Source organism: Eleginops maclovinus, chromosome 16 (assembly GCF_036324505.1).
Source record: "Eleginops maclovinus isolate JMC-PN-2008 ecotype Puerto Natales chromosome 16, JC_Emac_rtc_rv5, whole genome shotgun sequence".
NCBI lineage: Eukaryota > Metazoa > Chordata > Actinopteri > Perciformes > Eleginopidae > Eleginops > Eleginops maclovinus.
In genome coordinates this window covers 2,156,629-2,176,657 of record NC_086364.1, presented here as the reverse complement: position 1 = coordinate 2,176,657, position 20,029 = coordinate 2,156,629, and the positions used below count along the sequence as shown (strand labels likewise).

Genomic DNA, 20,029 nt, shown 5'->3' with positions numbered 1-20,029 from the left:
TCTGAAATTAGTGAAAGTAGTGATGTTGACGATCTGCACAGCGCTGATGACATTATTGCTGACGACTTTGAACTCGTCGAACCAATCGACCGGGATTTATGGTTAAGACATATGTTTGAAAAGGGCGACGATGATGACCATGAGTTCGAAGGCTTTGAAACCGAGTGGAGGACGGAGAATTATTACTCTAATCCACAGAGTTTTTTCAACCGCACCCCATGAGTGTAAGTCGATTCACCTGCAGAGGCACTCATGAAAGCCACAGGTGTAAGCTCTCAAATACTTTTAGAATTTTGTTTCTATCTGCTACAGAGGCTGAGAAATCAATTATTTAGTAGGCGTTGACACAATTGCTGAATTTCCAGAAACACTTCAGGTTTTAGGGGGTTCTTCCATAGGTTTTACAGGCATTTTTCTAGGCGTTTTAGGCCTCAATGGGTTAAGTGATGTTTTATGGAGTAATAATGAATAGATATTGTAGAACTTGAATGGTATTGCCTACATTTCTGGTATCATTCCTAACCAGGGCCACTACAAACAATTGTACATTAATATTTACCATCCAGAAATTATATTATAGACACTCCCACTGATTGTCCATGTTATCATTAGGCCACAATTAACAAATTGACCGAAAACACAGCCCAGACAAATAATTCTTCTTAACTGAGATTGGTAAATCTAAAGTCCAGGCGTGCTGACAGATGTTGACAATTGTGTTGTTTGGGAATAAAGCAGATTCCCTTTGGTGTCAAAAAATGATTGTTTTTTTCAGTCTAGTTTAATAAAAGCAAAAGGTGTTGTAGGGAACTGAAAATCAGGGTACAAGTGCTAAGTAGAGTCATGAAAAAATGACAAGGCATCAGCTGTATTATCAGAAGAACAGTTTACTAACAAATTGCTCTTTGAATCTGAGCCGCTGCAAACTGAACCTAACTCTGCAGGACGATTTAAGGCCATTATCCTGAGAGCAAGACCCCAGACCACAATCTAAACGTCAGCTGTGAGGACAAGCTTTATCTGCTGCTATCAATGCTGGTCTGTACACCCTGAGCCCTGCAGACAGACTGACAGCAGCAATCGATGGACCTGCAGAGAGAGATTTCAGCAGGACAGATGTCACACTATGCCATAGGCCAAACTCCACAGTAATACATGGTAATAAATGAATACACACGGCCAGAACCACATTCTGTGACCGGCCTCTGCCCTTGACCATGTATAGAATCAGGATTCTGGCCCAGGTGTGCAATAAGAACATAGTTTGGTGCAAAGTTTGCTTTTCCACTGACCATGCTGTGATGTCACCGTTTACTTTTATGCAACACCAGAGTGAACATGCGTCCAGTAACATCGATGGTGGAAACGGTTGAGCTCTGCTCATGTTGCTATCAAATTTCAGAGACGCCTACTAACCCATCAAACACAAATACAAAGACCATAAACTTTATCAAACACTATTATAAAGTCTTGCCCAGGGAGAATAATAAAAATTTTAAAAAAGAAGCAAGCTATTAATATCTATTTTCTTCTTTTGTTTGTTTTGTTGTTCTAGTGTGTGTCTCTCTATGCTATGTATAAATGTAAATGTATGCTTTGATATGACATTTTGTACGCTTATGTCTGAAACTTCAATAAAAAAAGTTTGGAAAAAAAATTATTTCAGAGACCCCTCGAGACTGCCATGGCTGATAGCATGCTACCAGATTCAGCAACATTAGTTGCCTGATAGCTGGCATTTATTTTTCCGCAACATTAATATTGTTGCTATATCACAGATGTTGGTGGCTGAGAGTAATCAGTATTTTGGAGATTTTCTGAGAGCAGGCACTGCTGCAGTGAAAACACAAAAGACTTGCTCAAACTCGGGCACTCGGCAAATATTAGCAGTTTTACGAAAATCGATGGCGAATTCAAAATCTGCTCAAACGTTTTCGGAGTTGAGAAGCTCCACAATTGTGTATTGCGCAATACCAGCAAGTACGCATCGTCTCAAACCGCCAACAGCGCTCTGTGTGCTGTCAACTTGCAAGTTCATTCTTCCAAGAACAACTCGCAAGAACGTTCTCCCCAAGTACACAAGTCCATTCTTTGCATTCTTGGTATTGAGAAACGCCCTCTGACTGACACTCTGACTCACCAGCTGGAACTCTCGGCGGCGGTCGTATGCGTTCTGGATGCCCTGGTCAGCCCACAGGGCCCGGAGAGAGGGCAGGTAGTGCAGGAAGACTTTGGGCTCCACCATGCCGTGACCATGGGCCATCAGCGACCGGGTGTCAAACGCCATCATGGTGTCGCCGTGCCGCTGGTTAGACGGGTTGCCCCATGGGATGCGTAGCTTCTCTCGAGCGTCCACCAACACTCGGATACCTGAAAGAGACATGTGACACTTGTTCTAAAAATGTCATTAAAGTCACAGCAGAGGAGCAATGGAGAATTAAAAAATATATAAATTACGCGACTACTACCAACAGTATGTGTGTTCTTAATGATACGAATAAAACATGCTGGGTGGGGAGCTGTCCTGCAACAACAAAACGATGCACAACTGAAAAAAAACACTAAAGCATTGGTCTATTATGCAGTACACAGTGCTTATAAAAAGTATAGTTTTACAGGATAACTACTGGATCATGATACAGTATAAACATTAGATTAGATTTTGACCATATCGCCAACCTATTCAGTCCTACTGAATCAGGATCACAGCATTGAGAAAAAACGCTGTATCCCACATTTCATATCATGAACTGATATGTTTCAGATGTAGCAACAGGGGGTAACATTACTGAAATTGTAACATCAAGATTCTCTGTGATGAAGTGCCAAAAGTGTCTAGTAACTACCACAGGTCATAGCCAACAGTCTGCATTACGTTGGGAGCAACAATACTAAGTTAATACCCTGTGAAGCCCAGAACATGACAAACATATTACCATTATTACTTGAACTGAATGTGATCTGATATTCCTCACTCCTGAGGTTTGCTGAGGGAATACTCATTTCCAAAGACAAACTGTTCAACAGAAAATATAAAATAACACATTGAATCCAGTGAAGTTCTGATTCACGCCAACAGAAAGCGCACTTGGTTTAGTCTGAGTTAGCGGGTGAGGCAGAGTTTACATCAGCGCTCTGAACTGAGCTTCACCATCCTAACGACCTGGGTTGCGGTGGAATAGTCAGTATATCTAGGAAGGTTCATAATGGAGTGGAATGACCTGGAAGCACCTCAGTGGCAGCCATGAGAAGAGCTGTTGGAATTCTCTAGATGATAGGAAAGGAGCTCTAAAACTTCCTCTATAACCTCCTTTAGCTTAGGAAACACTGGACCTTCCTTTAGGAAAGGAAAGGAAAGGAGAAAATGCTGTCCCACAATGCCTTGCGACAGCAGCTTTTACCGTGACACAACATTTGGCTTTCCACGGTGCTTATTAAGCAGTTTAAAACTTATACCGCTAAAGTGCTTTGTTTTGAACGTTCAGCTCTGTATGTCTCTCTGTTGTCCTTGTTCATAAAGCATAAACAACACCATCAGAGCACGAGGCAGAGTCTCTAGAGTCTTTCAGTAGTCCTGTACAGAGAACTGTAGTTCCCCACAGCAGACGCTCATTAATAACGTCTGCTGGAGTTTCACGAGTCGGATAGTGTAAGTGCAGATGGATTCTCTTGATGCTCGGTCGTCTTTTCCCAAGTCCTTTTGAGTTCTCCTATCCAGTATTCCTTAACTTCTTTACGTTTCAAGGAATACAGCATAGGAGAAGAGGATAGGAGCTGATTTTTGGACAATTCGACCGTACCCCTGCTCTGACAATGGGTTAGCTCCGTGGCTGTACGCAACTCATGTAAATCCAGCTGCCTGCATGGTGTGTGTGTGTTTCTATGAGTGTGTTTCGGGTTTGTGTACATATCTTTAGTTCCTGTGCCGACAGACGCAGGTATCGTGCAGAAAGACAAAGCTTAACCTGAAACACCAGAGCATTTCAACTCTGTTTGACAGATGCGGATGGTCAATAGGATGCCAGACCTAACCAATAGATTACTGACTATTTATACTGACAGTCAGCCATTTGAGCTCTATACAGAGGTGTCGTCATGCATTGTGTCTGTTTAGCCCTCTTCCTGGGACAGACTGCTCTTTAAAGAAAACATTTCTTCAAGCCTATCCTGTGTCACTCATAAAGGCTTTAAAAGAGATGGAGGTTTTGAAGTAATCGTTTTTCATTCTTATTGTAGAGTAAATAATAGATAACAGGCTTCCATGAAATACCTGCACAGGGAGTCTTTGGGCTGTTCAAAGTTATTCAAAAATTCCCAAGCAACGACTGCTATCTTCTCTCCATAAATATCGATACCATCAAATGTAAGCACAGCAGGTTCAAACCATGGTAAAGAATATCAGTGTATTCAGGTCCCATGAATAGGCTCAGGCATTTATATTACTCTGCACTGCTCCTCATGGTCTGCATAGAAAGCAGATGCATGTTTCTCAGTCGCTATTATACCAACAACAACAACATAAAACCACTGTGGTTGACAATAGAGAGGCACAGTAGGAAGTTCGCTCTGTTAAGCACTTTAGTTTACATCCTTTTCTGGAGTTCTGCGTTGACCTTCAGTGAGTTATTTAGAACATTAGGCCTTTTTTCACCCCAAAACTCCTCTTTCAAGACCTACAACGCTGAGGTTAAACACCATTCATCGGCAGCATACAGAAACTGCAGGCCTGGTAGAGATGACACCATCTATCTATAGCTATAACTATTGATCTTTGATTAACCACTGACCTCTGCCCTGGTGCATGCTGGGATAGACCTTTAGGGCCACCAGGGATAACAAATGAGGATTAGAAAATAGATCGATTGATGGATGCCTTTCATAAATTCAGTTTAAAGTTGAAGAAGTCCGAGAAAAGGAATTTTCATTTCAGAGTTATTGTTGCCTTATTACTTAAAACTAGAAACTAGAAAACAAACACACGGCCAGACGTAGTTTGAGACTATTATTGACCACATCAATATGCGCTGGTTAAATGCAATAATGTTAATTCTAGTAACTTCACTGAAGAAACTAATTTGGGTATGATATTTTAAAAAAGGAGAGACTTTTCCTAGAGAATGCTATATGGCCATCTACAGCTTTGGAAAAAAATTGAGACCACTTCTGCATTATTAGTTTCTCCGGTTTTACTATTTATAGGTATGTCTTTGAGTTATGTTTTCTATAAACTGCTGACAACATTTCCCTGTGTTGGAATTCAACAGACACTGGAATGGTTGCCATACATGTAGAGATTTAAGAAAATGTGGAGTGGTCTCTTAACTTTTTTCGGAGCTTTAGTTCAGAAAAAAGATAAATATAGAGAAATAATACCATTGATATCCTGCAGGCAGGTGTTACTTTAATAATCTTAATGTATCTAAAGACTGCACTGTACAAACCATGTTAAAGATAGATAGAAAGGTATTATCTATGCCATATGTGTCAAACTCAAGGCCCGCGGAGCTTAAAAGGTCTGATTGTCTAAAAATAAATAAAATGCGTGCAGTGACCAAAAACTACATTCGCCACAATGCATGCCGATTACGTTACCCGCGAAGTGACGGCATCCCGCCACTAGACTGCAGTGTTTCCACATCGATGCCATTTTCCCAACAAGTGGAATTGAGAAATACAAATAATGATCCCAAAATGTCCAGGAAGAGAAACATTGATGCAGGTGGAAGGGTGTTTCAAGAAAGATGGGAAGGCGAATACATGTTTGTGCTTCAAGGAGAAAAACCGGTATGTCTTTTGTGTTATGAGGCGGTGGCGGTTGTCAAAGCGTACAATCTACGTCGGCATTTTGAGACCAAACACGGAGCTAAGTATGCCAAAATTAGCCATCAAGAAAAACAACAAATTGCCCAAGAATTAAAAGCCAAACTGCGATCGCAGCAGAATGTGTTCGCGAAAGCTGCAACCCACAACAATGCGGCAGTGAAAGCTAGCTTTGTTGTGGCAGAAGAAATCGAGCGCCTCAAAGTCTTTTTCAGAGGGAGCAGTGCATGCTGAAGGTCTGTGAGCAGGTGTGTCCCGATCAGATACAGACTTTTAAAAATGTCAGTTTATCAAGAAACACTATCGCGGACCGAGTTAAGGATCTAGCAGGAAACCTGGCAACACAGCTGGCCGAAGAGACACGCAGCAACATAGCTTTTTCATTAGCTGTTTATGAAAGCACAGAAAACAAGGATACAGCGCAGCTATCTATTTTTATTAGAGGCGTGAAGTCGGACCTCTCTGTCACTAAGGAGCTGTTGGATGTGGCTGCCATGCATGGGACCACAACGGGACGGGACATTTTTGATGCGTTGGAGAAGTCCGTCAGTAAAAATGCATTGCCCTGGGAAAACTTGGTGGGATTAACTACAGATGGTGCACCTGCAATGTGTGGAGGATAAGTGGGCTTGGTTGGACTAATGAAGGAGGAAATGCAAGAAAGTAACTGTCACACGCCTCTGATAACGTATCATTGCATTATCCATCAAGAAGCTTTGTGCGGGAAGGTGCTGGGGATGGATGATATAGTGACCACGGTCATGAAGACAGTGAACTTCATTCGGGCGCGTGGCCTGAATCATCGTCAGTTCCAGCTGTTCTTGCAGGAGATGGGCTCGGAGCACGGAGACGTGCTGTACCATACAGAAGTAAGGTGGCTGAGTAGGAGCAAAGTCATTTTAGCTTAGGGAAGACATTGCTCTTTCCATGCAGAGTAAAGGAAAACCTTCAGATCCAAACTGGCTGTGTGACTTTGCTATGTTGTGTGACATAACCGAGCATCTCGCCCAACTGAATCAGAAGCTGCAGGGACGCAAACAAGTCATCACGCAGATGTCCGACACGATCAAGGCTTTCCAGTGTAAACTTGACCTATGGATGTGCCAAGTGAAACAGGACAATCTTGCCCACTTTCCTGTTTGTCAGAGCATCTCAGCCTCATGTTCGGGTACTTTCTCATGTGCTCAGTTGGCTACCAAACTGAGCCTGTTGATGAATGAGTTTGATCGGCGCTTCTCTGACTTCAGAGCACAGCACTCTGGCTTTGCCATCTTTGCCAGTCCTTTCACCACCGACGTGTGCACCCCAACACCTTCAGATGGAGTTAATAGAGCTTCAAAGCGATAGTGGCCTGAGAGCAAAGTTCCAGGATGCTACAATCCAGGACTTTTACCATCTACTGCCACAGCTTCGACTTCATGCTGCCCGTGTTCTGTCTATGTTTGGGAGCACCTATCTGTGCGAACAGATGTTTTCAATAATGAATCCAAACAAAAACAAGCACAGATCACGCATCAGAGGACAACCTCCACGCTGTTCTACGGATTGCTACAGCACAGGACCTAAAACCACACATTTACACACTGGCCACAGAAAAACGGTGTCAGACATCTGGTCAGAAAACACATTGGTAAGCATTTTTAAAATATAGTAAAATGTAATTCAACCAAGAAGAAGAATAGTTAAACTATGTGCATTTTAATGATTGTGCTTGCATTTTGTTTTGTGTTTGTTATTTTCAGAACATGATCAATGGATGAGGATGGTGGAGAGGGGATCCACATGGTGTGTTCAAGAACAGGCAGCATCTCCTCATCAAAAACTAACCTAAAAACTTGACCAATACAGTTGTGGACTGAGACAACCCTTATTTTGAGTTTATTACATATGCTACTTTATATGTGTAGCAATGTATTTAGTGTTTGCAGGTGTTATGTGTTTATGCAGACAAATGTTTGCTGTAATCAAACCATCTCATTAGTTGGATTCGTCCCCCTTCAAGGCTGTGTGCAGCCATTGGGTTTTGTAAAATCTACATCTGTCACACATGTTCGTAGCAGCTCACACTTGTTGGTTTTACGGTTATTTGTTATTTCAAATTTTGAACAAAGTTAATGTCATAGCTTGTGTTTGATGTTATTTTTCTTTATTCACTTGGATAGTTTGATCGTTGATTGATGGAGTAATTTGGGTTTCATAACCTGACAAATTAAAAGGATTTATGTTATAATAACAGAGCGACAAGCAAACATGTTTTTTTACAGCTATGCAAATATATATGTAATATTTGTAACTTGAATAAGTAATCAATTCAGAGTTATTTAACATTAAGGAGTAGTTTCATTTAGTTACATTGCATTAGTTACATTTATGAGTTACATCTGGCCCTTTGAGTCCAACATTTAATGCTGATGTGGCCCTCGGTGAAAATGAGTTTGACACCCCTGATCTATGCAAATAGAAGTATCAGATCAGAACTAAAAAAATGTACAACAAGCAACAACAAAAAACAACTTCTTCAATAGTTGATTTGTAACCAGACTAACATAACTGTACAAAGAGACACACTGATCTGACCCATCTGTTATGTATGCTCAGCATTATCTTTCCTCACACTACACAGAGCAACGCCCTTTGTAAGTAGGTAGAAAGAAGTGTTTGTATCAGATCAGATTAATGTCCGCAGTGCTGTGTTTCAGCGTCATGTCCATGTCAAAGCATGACCAGTGATTTAATGACAGCATGTTTCTTTATTTGACTCCACTGCAGCATACCGTTACACGCGAGTATGTCCAAACTGCGTCACAGAAGAGACTCCAGTACTTCCCCTGCCTCTTAACAAATCTCCCCAGACCCTGACTTATTGAGCTTTTATCCAGAAATGACACCGATACCAACGGTTTCCTTTTCAGTTTAACCACGTCGAGCATCTGTCACTTCCCCATGGCTGAAGCTGAGCAAGCCTTTCCAGCCTTCCACTTCCCTGTTTGCACTTATTCAAGGGCAGTTACACACCAGTCATGCAGCATCATGGAAGTATAAACTGAATCTTTAGTCTCTGGTAACACGTTGACTTCAAAAAGAAATGGACCAAAATCGTTGATAGTTGACTGCTTTTTTCTTGCAATATTGGCAGAGAAGGCTGTTTTCACTCAAATATAGGTGTTATTTCATTTAAAAGCACAGCATGTAGTCTCAGTAATAGCTAGTTTAGGTAATTCATTTAAAAAGATAATGAATTCAATTCTTTAGTGATACTTGTTTAATTCCTTATGGTATTTGGTGGTGGATGATGTATGCTTACATGCAGAATGGGATGAGAGCTGTCTCTGGCGACAACATGTTCATATATTTGAGTTCATTTCTGGTTGTGTGTTTGGGTGGTACAGTTTTTGCTACTTCCAGGAACCTTTTTTTCCTCTGTGGGGAAGAGAAGAAGAGATGCCCACTCAGTCAGCCAGGCTGAGGCATCATTATTAGATCAAGCCAATATGACAGAAGGAAAGTCTTTATTCAACCCTCCTGTTACATTCAGGGTCAAAGTTTGAAAGTTTGAAAATCTAGGCAAAATACTTAAAATAATTTGTTTTGAATGAAACTTCTTCTGCTTGCCTTAAAGTAGGAATTTTAATTGTATTAAAAGTTCAGTTCAGTTGTGTCAAATAGTTGCGATCACAATAAAAAAAATGGCCTGATTATGTTTGCCATACAAGCAGCCCTAGCATTAGCTCTATAAACCCTGATGGAGGTAACCATGCGATTGATGACAGTTTCCACACTAGCATAAAAATCTTTATGATGACTCAATATGTTTCCACCAACAGATTTCCTGCTTGCAGCTGACTCAAAGTACATGTCTAGAAATAAATCATAGTAAATATGAATGTGCCATGTAAATATAGACATTCATCGACTAACGTCACCAAGACTTATACAAACCTGAATGATACCAACCAACGCCTGACAACTCTGATGTCTGTGGTGGTCAGGTACTCATGTGGACAACCATGTTACACTACAAATGTTTTTCAAGTTTATAGTCAGACAGGATTAAAGTGGAGGAAGAACGCTCAGTGGGCTCCCTGTCTTCACCACTGAGTTTAACAGATGTATCAACCATATAGTTATCACCGAGATATTACATCTCTCAGGGTGAAACACAGCATGTTCAATTGTGAGAATGGCCATGTTGACCTTTAAAAAATTTGATCACAGAAAGTCAAGCACACAAAAAGGTGGTCATGTTCAAGTATAGCTACATAGCTTCTGTTACAACAGCTTGCTTACACACCCGCACACACACACACCTCGAAACTATATCAGAAATCTGGATACTAAGGACATGACACTGAAGTGGAAATTGAAACTGCACCATGATAATAGTGGTCAATGTGCAACTGTTAAATGAGCCTCTTAATGTGTGATTATATATGAAAGTTGGCCCCTAACTGTGATGTTATAGGGGCTACGTCAGTATGTTCTAAAGGTTAGCCCTTGTGGCGCACAGAGCTGCAGAATCATGAGCATTGCCACTAAAATGTTACATCATCATTAATATTCTCTGCTTTCCTGTTTCTAGGCGAAGCCGCAGACAGAGCGCAGCAGGGCCGGTAGCAGGAAGATAGCAGTGTCGGTTCTGGTTACAAACAGGCTATCAGAATCAGGAATCCTTTATTAGTCCCACAGCGGGGAGTTTTGAGAGGCACACAACCATGCTGATGGATTCAGTGTTTTTCCTAAAAGTCATGCAGTATAGACCTGGTGCATTAAATTGCACCTTCAACAGACCCTTATAGGAAACAGCATTCTAGATTGCTAGTATACAAACTGGTCATATGGTGACTTAGGATGCAACGAAATTAAGCCTCTGTGTGCTCTGATTGATTTAGCAAACAGTTAACACACTCCTCATAATTTAATTTGAATGAATCTTTAACCCTCCATTTGCTGCGGGGATTCTTAACAACTGTTTTTGAAAAAGGTAAAATAACCGAGTACCAGGGAATCACTTTTACAGTTTATGTATTAACTTATAAGTGCTGTGCAGTGGATTTAAAATTATGCCAATGGGATGAATGATTCATATGGATTACAATAAGAAACTGGGAAATATTTTAAGAAACGTTATACAATGTCGCAGTTCACAGAGCAGTGATGTAATGTAGTGGCTGAGGTACAAAATCACCAGATTCCGTAGCAGAATAATTCACATGTCGAACACACACTCACAACTGATCTAAACTGAGACAGGTGGGCTGTGGGTTTACTTGGAAATTCTTTGTTGTTCTGACTAACTTTAGCAGCAGCTCAAGTGTCTGTCTGTGATTTCCCTCCACTGCAATGTAGGTTAATACGAAAAGTCAACTGTCCCATGATGCAACATGTGCATTGTTGTGGGTAAATACTCAACGGAATTAAAGCACACCTTCATTGGCTCATCATGAAGTTTGTAAGCAGCCAAGACAGCACACTGTGAGCTTTAACAAGGCTACATGTCTAGTGTTTCTGGAACTTTTGGAAACACCTGTCCATCTGCACCTGTAACATCATGGTCACAAAAGGTTCCACTTTCCATAAACTCAAAAGAAGGGGGTTGATTCAAACTGTTAGTAGAAACCACACTATTTCAGCAGTGTACATCTAACTTCTTGCAAACAGTGACATATATTGAGAAATATTGTATGATGATACATGGCTCTTAACGTACAGTTCAGAATGATAAAAGGTGACGTTTCATTTATTAATGAGTAAACTTTCAGAAAATCTTCCTTGGTTCAGGAAGGACAGGGCTACCCACATAATGAAAGGCAGGTTTACAGTAAACAGAAACATTCTCCTAATGATTGAGTGTCAGGTTGTTTAAACACGACCATGATGTGTTTCGGTGGACACAGCAGCCATGAAGGAAACACAAGGACAATGTCAAACCATTGTGTAAGACTTAACACCATAAAACAGACAATATATATTTCTGGGAAGCTCTAAATTAACACTAACCATGACCACCTGAACGCGTCCCGTCCCCGGTCACAGCAGCAGAATAACATGGGCGTTTCTTGGTCACTGGAGCAGCTAACCACGCTAGCACTGTTGAATAGAGATAGCCCTCCATCGCTCACTGTGGCTACATGGCTACCAGCTTCCCACTCTATACTCTTTACACCCTACATTAGGAGATACAGAGGTCAAAACCATCTAGGTTCAACATATTAAAGATATTGAGTGCACATGCAGCCTTACCTTTAATAACATTACTAAACACCGTGGCTCTGAACTCTTCTTTGGCCTTCTGATCGAAGTCCTGCCCGTGGATAATGCGCATCTGCTTCAGGAAAGTAGACTTGCCGCTCTCGCCTGCCCCAAGTAATAAAATCTTGACTAACCTTTTTACATACGTCTTATCTCGATGAATACACTTATCTATTTCTTTAGACTTCCGCAATTGTTCTGCCTCTCCGCTTGTGAGTACACAGTTAGGAAAACATACAGATAACAGCGAGCGGGACGGCAGGAAGTCCGCCATCTTTGAAACAACTTCATCGATACAGACAGCGAGGAGGGCTGCGCGAGCCAGTCTACTGCTGCGTTCAAGGGGCGTGGGAATCCACTTCAATGTAACTCACAGCAAAATTTCACCAGTGAACAGTTTTACCCATCGAAATCCAAAACGGTAATACTGTTCTGCAGCTAAACTATTTACATGTTTAATAAGTAATGTTAATCTTGGGGAAAATGTTGGGTGGAAAATGGGCAATGTTTTAAAACAAAAGACACCAAAACAAACTTGTATCTTACCTCTTCTTGAAATGTTGATGGGGTTTCTACATGATGGCCTATATAACACATAATACGTGATAGCAAATCATAAGTTTACAAAAACGGCATCTTCTTGTATGTTTCATGCATGGTTACAAGCATAGGCTGTATTTATCCAGGCGTTGTTAATCTGCCAAAAAAAAATGACATTGTTTTCAATATTCTTGAACGCAGCCAAGGTGAGAGGTTCAGTGACGGGCGAAGCACGCTCATGACAAAATACGTGAGCGTGTCCATGCTTCAATGTTTGGGCGGGTTGTTGAGATTGTAGGGCAGCTCTCAGCATTATTCTGACTCAATAACACAGATATCCCAAAGCATTCTGCACCATATTTTACTGTATAGAGGAAATTAAATATATGTATTAAAAGTGATCAGTGATAAGAAAATAATTCTGATACAGCAGTTTATGATTTCATGACAGATTAACGGGTAATACTAGTATAAAATATTATCTGGCCAAAGTTTTGCTTTGTGGTCAGGGCCGGGGAGGTAGGGACGGGCCATGATTGGGGCGCGAGCTAAAATTTTGCCTAGGGCGGCACATTGCGGGCCGGGCCTGTTTGTGGTTTTGGTATTTGAATAGTAAAATCCATTCAAATAACAGCAGACCACTAGAGGCACTGTTACTTTACAGCCTCTTGGCAGTTGTCCGGTTTGCCGGTTATAATCCAGCCTTGTTTGTATTGCAAGTTTGAATGAATAAAAACAAAATGAGTGAACATGTGTCATACTTTAAACTTCATAGTATGACACATGTTTACATTATTGCATGGACAGAATCAGTGGCGGCTGGCCCATGGGCGATGGGGCGCCGCCCTCCCTAAACCACACGCACAAATATTATTATTATTTTTTTTTAAGTTATTTTTTGGGGCTTTTTGCCTTTAATCGGATAGGACAGTGGAGAGTGACAGGAAAGTGGGAGAGAGAGTCGGGGGGGGATCCGGAAAGGACCACGGGTCGGGAATCGAACCCGGGTTGCCAGCGTACGGTGCAGGTGCCCCAGCCAGTTGCGCCAAGGCCGGGGCCACACACAACTATTATTAATAATAATAATAATGATAATAATAATAATAATAATAATAATAATAATAATAATAATAATAATAATAATAATAATAATAATTTAAAAAATAATTATATAAATTGTCAATATGTGTGTGTTTAAAATATGGAATGCACCCAGAAATATGTGTAAAATATGATTTAAAAATAATTTGGGTAACATATATGCTTTTCCTAGTACACTGTCTGACTGAAAAACTGCTGGGGCTAAAGGGAAATCGTCCCACGGAGGTGGGTCTCTGTAGCAGGTTAGCCAATTGCTGATTCAAGATATGAACGTCTGTCACAAAATGTAGCGAATCAGTATAATCAAAACTTCTTCCGGAGGGGCTGTTTCAGAATAGCCCCAGGCCATGAATGTATAAAGAGGCTCCTGAAGGTCAGGACCAGTCACTGCAGGCGCCAATTAAACTACATCAACAATGGCGAGCGTGAGCACTACCCCAAGACTCAACCCGGTCCCTAACTCAGTGAAATCTCTCATTCAAGAGCCGTTTGAGAGAAGAAGTTTGGCGGACAAACTTCAGGTGAAAGAGCTGTGGGCCCAGATCAACCTAACATTGTCATCAAACAGCAGCAGGATACTGGCAAAAGGAAGCCGTATATGCGAGGCTTCTCTCGTAGCTGGTACACAAAAAAAGCTTGGCTAGCGGGATGCATTCATGCTAATGCCTTATTTTGCTTTCCTTGCTTGATTAAAACAACGAGGGGGAAAGATGTAGCATGGACAACAACTGGAGTGAGGGATATGAAGCACCTGTCTGAGAAAGTGAGGAAGCATGAGAACACCAGGGCACACATGGACAATTCTATGAAGCTAGTAATGCTAGGCACAGCGAAAATTGCTATGTAGCTGGACGACGTAGTATGAACAAATGGCGGTTTCAAAGGTACCCAAACATGATGTTCTTCTCCTAACTGGCGACATCAATGCCAAAGTGGGAACAGACAATTCCAACAATGAGAGGGCAATGGGCAGGCATGGATGTGGCGAAAGAAACAACAATGGTGAACGCCTTGTTGATTTCTACATGAACAACAACCTGGTCATCGGCGGTACCATCTTCCCACACAACAATATCCATAAGCTCACATGGCAGTCACCTGATGGTAGGATCATCAACCAAATCGACCACATTATCATTAGCGACCACTTCCTAATCGCTGCCACCATTAAACTCAAGTTGAAGAAGTCAATCCCACAAGGCCACCGGCAGAAGAAACTGGAAATTGTTAAACTCCAGTATCCAAAGAAAAACAAGGAGTTTGTGTTGGAACTGAGAAACCGCTTTAGTACGCCAGAGGCTTGCTCTGAAATGGAAGAAGAACCCACCATAAATAGCAAATGGAATGCTATCAAGACCACATACTCTGAAACAGCACAAAAGGTCCTGGGCTTCAAACAGAAAGGGGCCAAAGAATGGATATCAGCCAACACCTGGCAGAAAGTTGAAGAGAGGAAGCAGCTGAAGGCAAAGATGCTGAACACCAAGTCCCAACGACTCCTCGAAAAAGCCAAGATGTCCTCCAAAAACAAGGACAGAGAGGTGAAGAGCAGTGCTAGAAGAGACAAAAGGGTCTTTTTGAACACCTGGCAAGTGAAGCCAAGAAAGCTGCAGCCTATGGAAACCTGGGCACAGTGTACAAAATCACAAAGCGACTCTGTGGCAAATGTACAAACCAAACTACTCATCTTAGGGACAAGAATGGCAACATCTGTACATCAGAGAGAGAACAAGCAGCCAGATGGTTCCAACACTTCCAGGAAGTACTCAACCTCCCTGAGCCAAAACAACCAGCCAACATCACAACTACAGAGGATATCCTGGAAATCAACACCAACCCCCCTGACCCTGCTGAGGTTAAAGCTGCCATCCAAACCCTGAAGACTGGCAAGGCATGTGGCATAGACGCTATCCATTCTGAGATGCTGAAGGACCTATTCCAAAACATTTGGAACAGTGACACCATCCCTGAAGACTAGTCCAAAGGTCTTATTGTCAAAGTCCCCAAGAAAGGCAACATTAAGAACTGCGACAACTGGCATGGAATCACCCTTCTGTCTATTCCAAGCAAGGTGTTCTGCAGAGTCCTTCTCAACCGGATGGAGGCAACCATTAACACCAGGATAAGGCAGGAGCAAGCAGGTTTCAGGAAGGGAATAGGAGGTATGGACCAGATCTTTGCTCTGCATAACATCATAGAGCAGTGCTTGGAATGGAACTCACCCCTCTACATCAAATTTGTGGACTTCAGGAATGCCTTCGACAGTGTCCACCGAAACACCATCTGGAAGATACTGCACTCCTATGGAATACCATCAAAGATCATCTCAATCATAAAAACATTCTATGAGTGTAGTGTCATCATGGGAAATTACCTCACAGAGTAGTTTTCCGTGCAGTCTGGAGTGAGACAGGGGTGCATCATCTCCCCTATACTCTTCCCGGTCGCCATAGACTGGATACAATCAACACCACAGCAGACAGACCAAGAGGCATCCAGTGGACTCTGTTCTCTCAGCTGGAAGATCTTGACTTCGCTGACGATCTTGCCCTCCTTTCAACCAACCAGCACAACATGCAGGCTAAAACTGATAGAGTGAACAACTTTGCCAGACAAGTTGGGCTCAGTATCAACACCTCCATAACAGAAGTGATGTGTGTCAATTCCATCCCCACAGCATCCATCCTTGTTAATGAGAAACCACTTGAGTTTGTGGAAGATTTCACCTATCTGGGCAGTCTTATCAGTAAGGACAACGGGGCATCAAAAGACATCAAAGCAAGGCTGGGAAAGGCTCAGGGTGCCTTCTCCCAACTCCGTCCCATCTGGAGATCAAAACAATACTGCCTTAAAACGAAGACGCTCCTATATAACTGCAATGTAAAGTCTGTTCTGCGGTACGGTTCTTAGAGCTGGTGAGTTGTCCAAACAGACATGAGGAGAATGGAAGTGTTCCATAATGGATGCCTCCAACGACTATGCCAGATCTTTTGGCCTAATAAGATCTCCAATAATGAACTATACAAAAAAACAAGAAGCAGGAGAATCACCAAGGAGATTACACACAGACGCCTGAGATGGCTGGGACATGTGTTGAGGATGGTGCAGGACCACATTACAAAAGTGGCCTTAAGATGGACACCACCAGGTAAAAGAAAACCTGGGAGGCCCAAAACCACCTGGCACAGAACTGTGACACAAGAGCTGGAACAGATGAACCTGTCATGGGGAGAGGCTCAACATGCTGCCAGGGACCGAATGCAATGGAGAGAGCTCATTGAAGCCTTATGTCCCTTAGGGGATGAAGAGGAGTAGGTAAGTAAGTAAGCTGGACGACGGCCACAGGATTGCCGTGAGGAAAGCAATGAGGAGGTGGATAAAAACCGGCATATTTTAGGCAAAATAGTCGATTGTGTCAAGTTTTGTGACGCTTTTGAGTTGGCTTTGCGTGGGCATGACGAGACAGAATCTTCAGTCAACCCTGGTATTTTCAGGGGATTGGTGGATTTAGTTTCCTCCCTGGACACTTTGCTGGAGGAGCACTTGAAGACCGCCACCATGTTTAAAGGCACGTCAAAGACGGTACAATACATTTTACCGCTGTCTTCGTCGGACACAGTTTCGATCGTTGCGTAATCGTTGCGCGACAGTTTCGACCGTGACGTGACTGGGCCGACGCGTTAAAAGCAAAACAAGCATAACAGAAAACAACGAGGAATTAAGGAGCTAAACATGGAAGGAGCTGAGGTCACCTCAGCTCATTCATTTATAATGACTAATAAATGACTTCTGCTGGCTTTTAAAAATACCGGTTCAGCATCGAGAAACCGCAAGCCCTACCCAGGAACTTTTACTGGGGCTAACGGAGTACCTACCCTCGACCAGGTACTCCGTTAGCGCCAGTAAAAGTTCCGGGAGAATGTCTTTCGGGGCTGGTTCCTGCAGTGGAGACGCGCACCAACGGCCCTGGCCCCGTAAAATTACCCCGGAACTTCCTGCAGTGGAAACGGCCTAATTGCTGTTTTGTATTTATTTAAATTATAGAGCTTATAGGTCTACTTTTCCTGGGGAAAACCAAATAAATGCTATAGGCTACTCTAACCGATAGGCTATCCGGATATCCGATTTAGCGCTTTGGGCTATCTTATTAACAGCTCCTTGGTTATCCGACCAGATAAGCTTCATGCAGGTTGCAAGTAAACACAATCCCTTAGTTAAAAGACACACAGGCACACGGTCCTGGGTACACCAGCAAAGGCCCTCAAAACAAACTTTTAGTTTGCTCAGAGATTCGAGATTCGAGATTCAAGAGATTCAAAAATTGGTATTGGACAGCAGAAATGGTAAGAGTGGATATGGTCGTATGATATTATTTTAATGGTGTGGTTCAGGAGAGCTTTCTTGAGCACCAGAAAGCAGAGCACTTGGATGCAACAAGTTTGAGAGAAACAATTATTTCCTGTCTTGAAAAATATCACTAAGGCAACCTGGTGGGCTAAGGCTATGATGGGGCTCCAGTCATGAATGACAGATGCTCTGGGGTGCACACAAGAGTTAAGGAAGTAGCCAAGTATGCGTTTCATGTTCACTGCAGCGCGCATTGTTCAAATCTTGTCATTGTTAATTGTGTGAAGAGTGTCCCAGAAGATGAATATGTTTTTACTTTGCTGATAAGACATCCCTGTCAGGCTCATATGTTTACAATAAGTGGATGGATGTTCAGAAACAAATGTTCAGTGTGGCGCCACAAGAACTACCAAAACTTAGTAACAGTAGATGGGCCAGTCGCTATTCTGCATGTACAAACCTCATGGACAGGCTGAGGTAATAAGAGTGCTGGATGACATTTTTGATAAGGCCAATGCACAGAGAGCTTTCGACGCAAGAGGGCTACGTTCTCAACTTGACCTTAATTTCATAGGGCTCTTTGCTGTCTTCAGAAAAGTGCTAGTTGATGCGAAGTTTTTACCTGAGATGCTCCAGTCACCTGTTGTTGACTTTACGTACACCAGGCAAAAACACTTCTGGAAAGAAACAGAGCACATGGCAAAGTGAACCCCAGTCTGACTGAAGTTCTTGAAACCTTTTCGAGAGGTTTTCTTTGAGCTGTTTCGTACAGAAGCGTATTGCTGCCACACACACACAAAAAAGGCTCAGTGTCACGTAATTACGTGAAAAGTTTCACGTGTTTACTAGATCATTTTCACATTATTACGTGAAATTATCACGTTATTTCATGATAAGGAAAGGCTCAATATCACGTTATTTGGTGATAATGAAAAGCTCAGTATCACGTAATTACACGTTTTTACAAGATCATTTTTACGTTTTTACAAATTAAGATGTTCAGCCTAGACTGTCTTTCACATGGCATGCATCTCCAACTGAACTGGCATGTGTCCCAGTGAGCTCCTGCTGCTGCTTCGCCAGCCTTCCGTGCCCCTCCAATTGATCAATGAGGAACGACGCTACCTCTATAGGGTTGGATTCGTTCTTCTTTCGGTACAACTACAACCCCATGCATTTCAAAATCCTCTTCAAAGTATGCATACTGATATTAATATCATCCACAGCGCTCAATAAGTTTAGGATCTCAACCTAAATTGAAATCTTTCATGGGGCCCAAGATTTCTGGCGGCGCCCCTGTGCACAGCACAACCATCACCTTAAGCTATCTTAAAATATAGGTGATGTGTTTATGTTCGTGGACTTAAATTGTAACAGAGTAATTTTACTGTACTGTGCACTCTGGAAAAGTGTAGGTAGCCTGCTTGTATGTTGCCTGCTGTTTTATATTTTTAATCAGCAACTTCATATAATATATTGTTGTAATTTAAAAAATATATATTTTCATTTTGCTGAAACTTTAACTTTTTAAAAGCCGCACAGTCTTGATTTGTTTGATTACTGGGCATGTTCTTTTTGTGATAATATAACAATAAAACATTGAAATGTATTTTTGTGTTTTAATGTTTTGTGTTGTGGATTCATCCATCCTCCCATGCCCCCCTGCAAAAACCTCTTGCCACCCCCCAAAAATGTTCTAGATCCACCACTGCTTTAAAGATATAAGCCTATTAAAGGATTGTTTAAGATTTTGGCCAATAAATCACTTTCTCTTTGTTGCTGATTCCACTCAAATGTCTGTAGCTTAAAGGGAACATAAAGCTATACAGCCCGCAGACTGTTGTCTTAGTCAAGCATAAAGGCAGCACCCTATAGGTAAATGCAGAAAGGAAAGCATTCATTAAATGTTTATTCTAACTTTTACCCAATCTTTGGTGATTGTTAGACAGCACTTGCACAGCCAGCTAAAGTC

General features: G+C 42.0%; 1 protein-coding gene and 1 pseudogene across 1 annotated transcript in view; one reads left to right on the top strand and one right to left on the bottom strand.

Annotated features, from left to right (window-relative positions):
• gna13b (guanine nucleotide binding protein (G protein), alpha 13b) overlaps positions 1–12,367 on the bottom strand; it is a 30,790-nt gene extending 18,423 nt beyond the window's left edge. The window contains exons 1-2 of the mRNA XM_063903711.1: positions 12,061–12,367; positions 2,141–2,370 (exon numbers count right to left, since the gene is read on the bottom strand). Coding sequence (XP_063759781.1) covers positions 2,141–2,370; positions 12,061–12,343 — 513 coding nt within the window. The 5' untranslated portion in view covers positions 12,344–12,367. The remainder of the gene's footprint in view (positions 1–2,140; positions 2,371–12,060) is intronic.
• Positions 5,692–7,454, top strand: LOC134877964 (general transcription factor II-I repeat domain-containing protein 2B-like; annotated as a pseudogene).
• Positions 12,368–20,029: the final 7,662 nt, after the last annotated feature.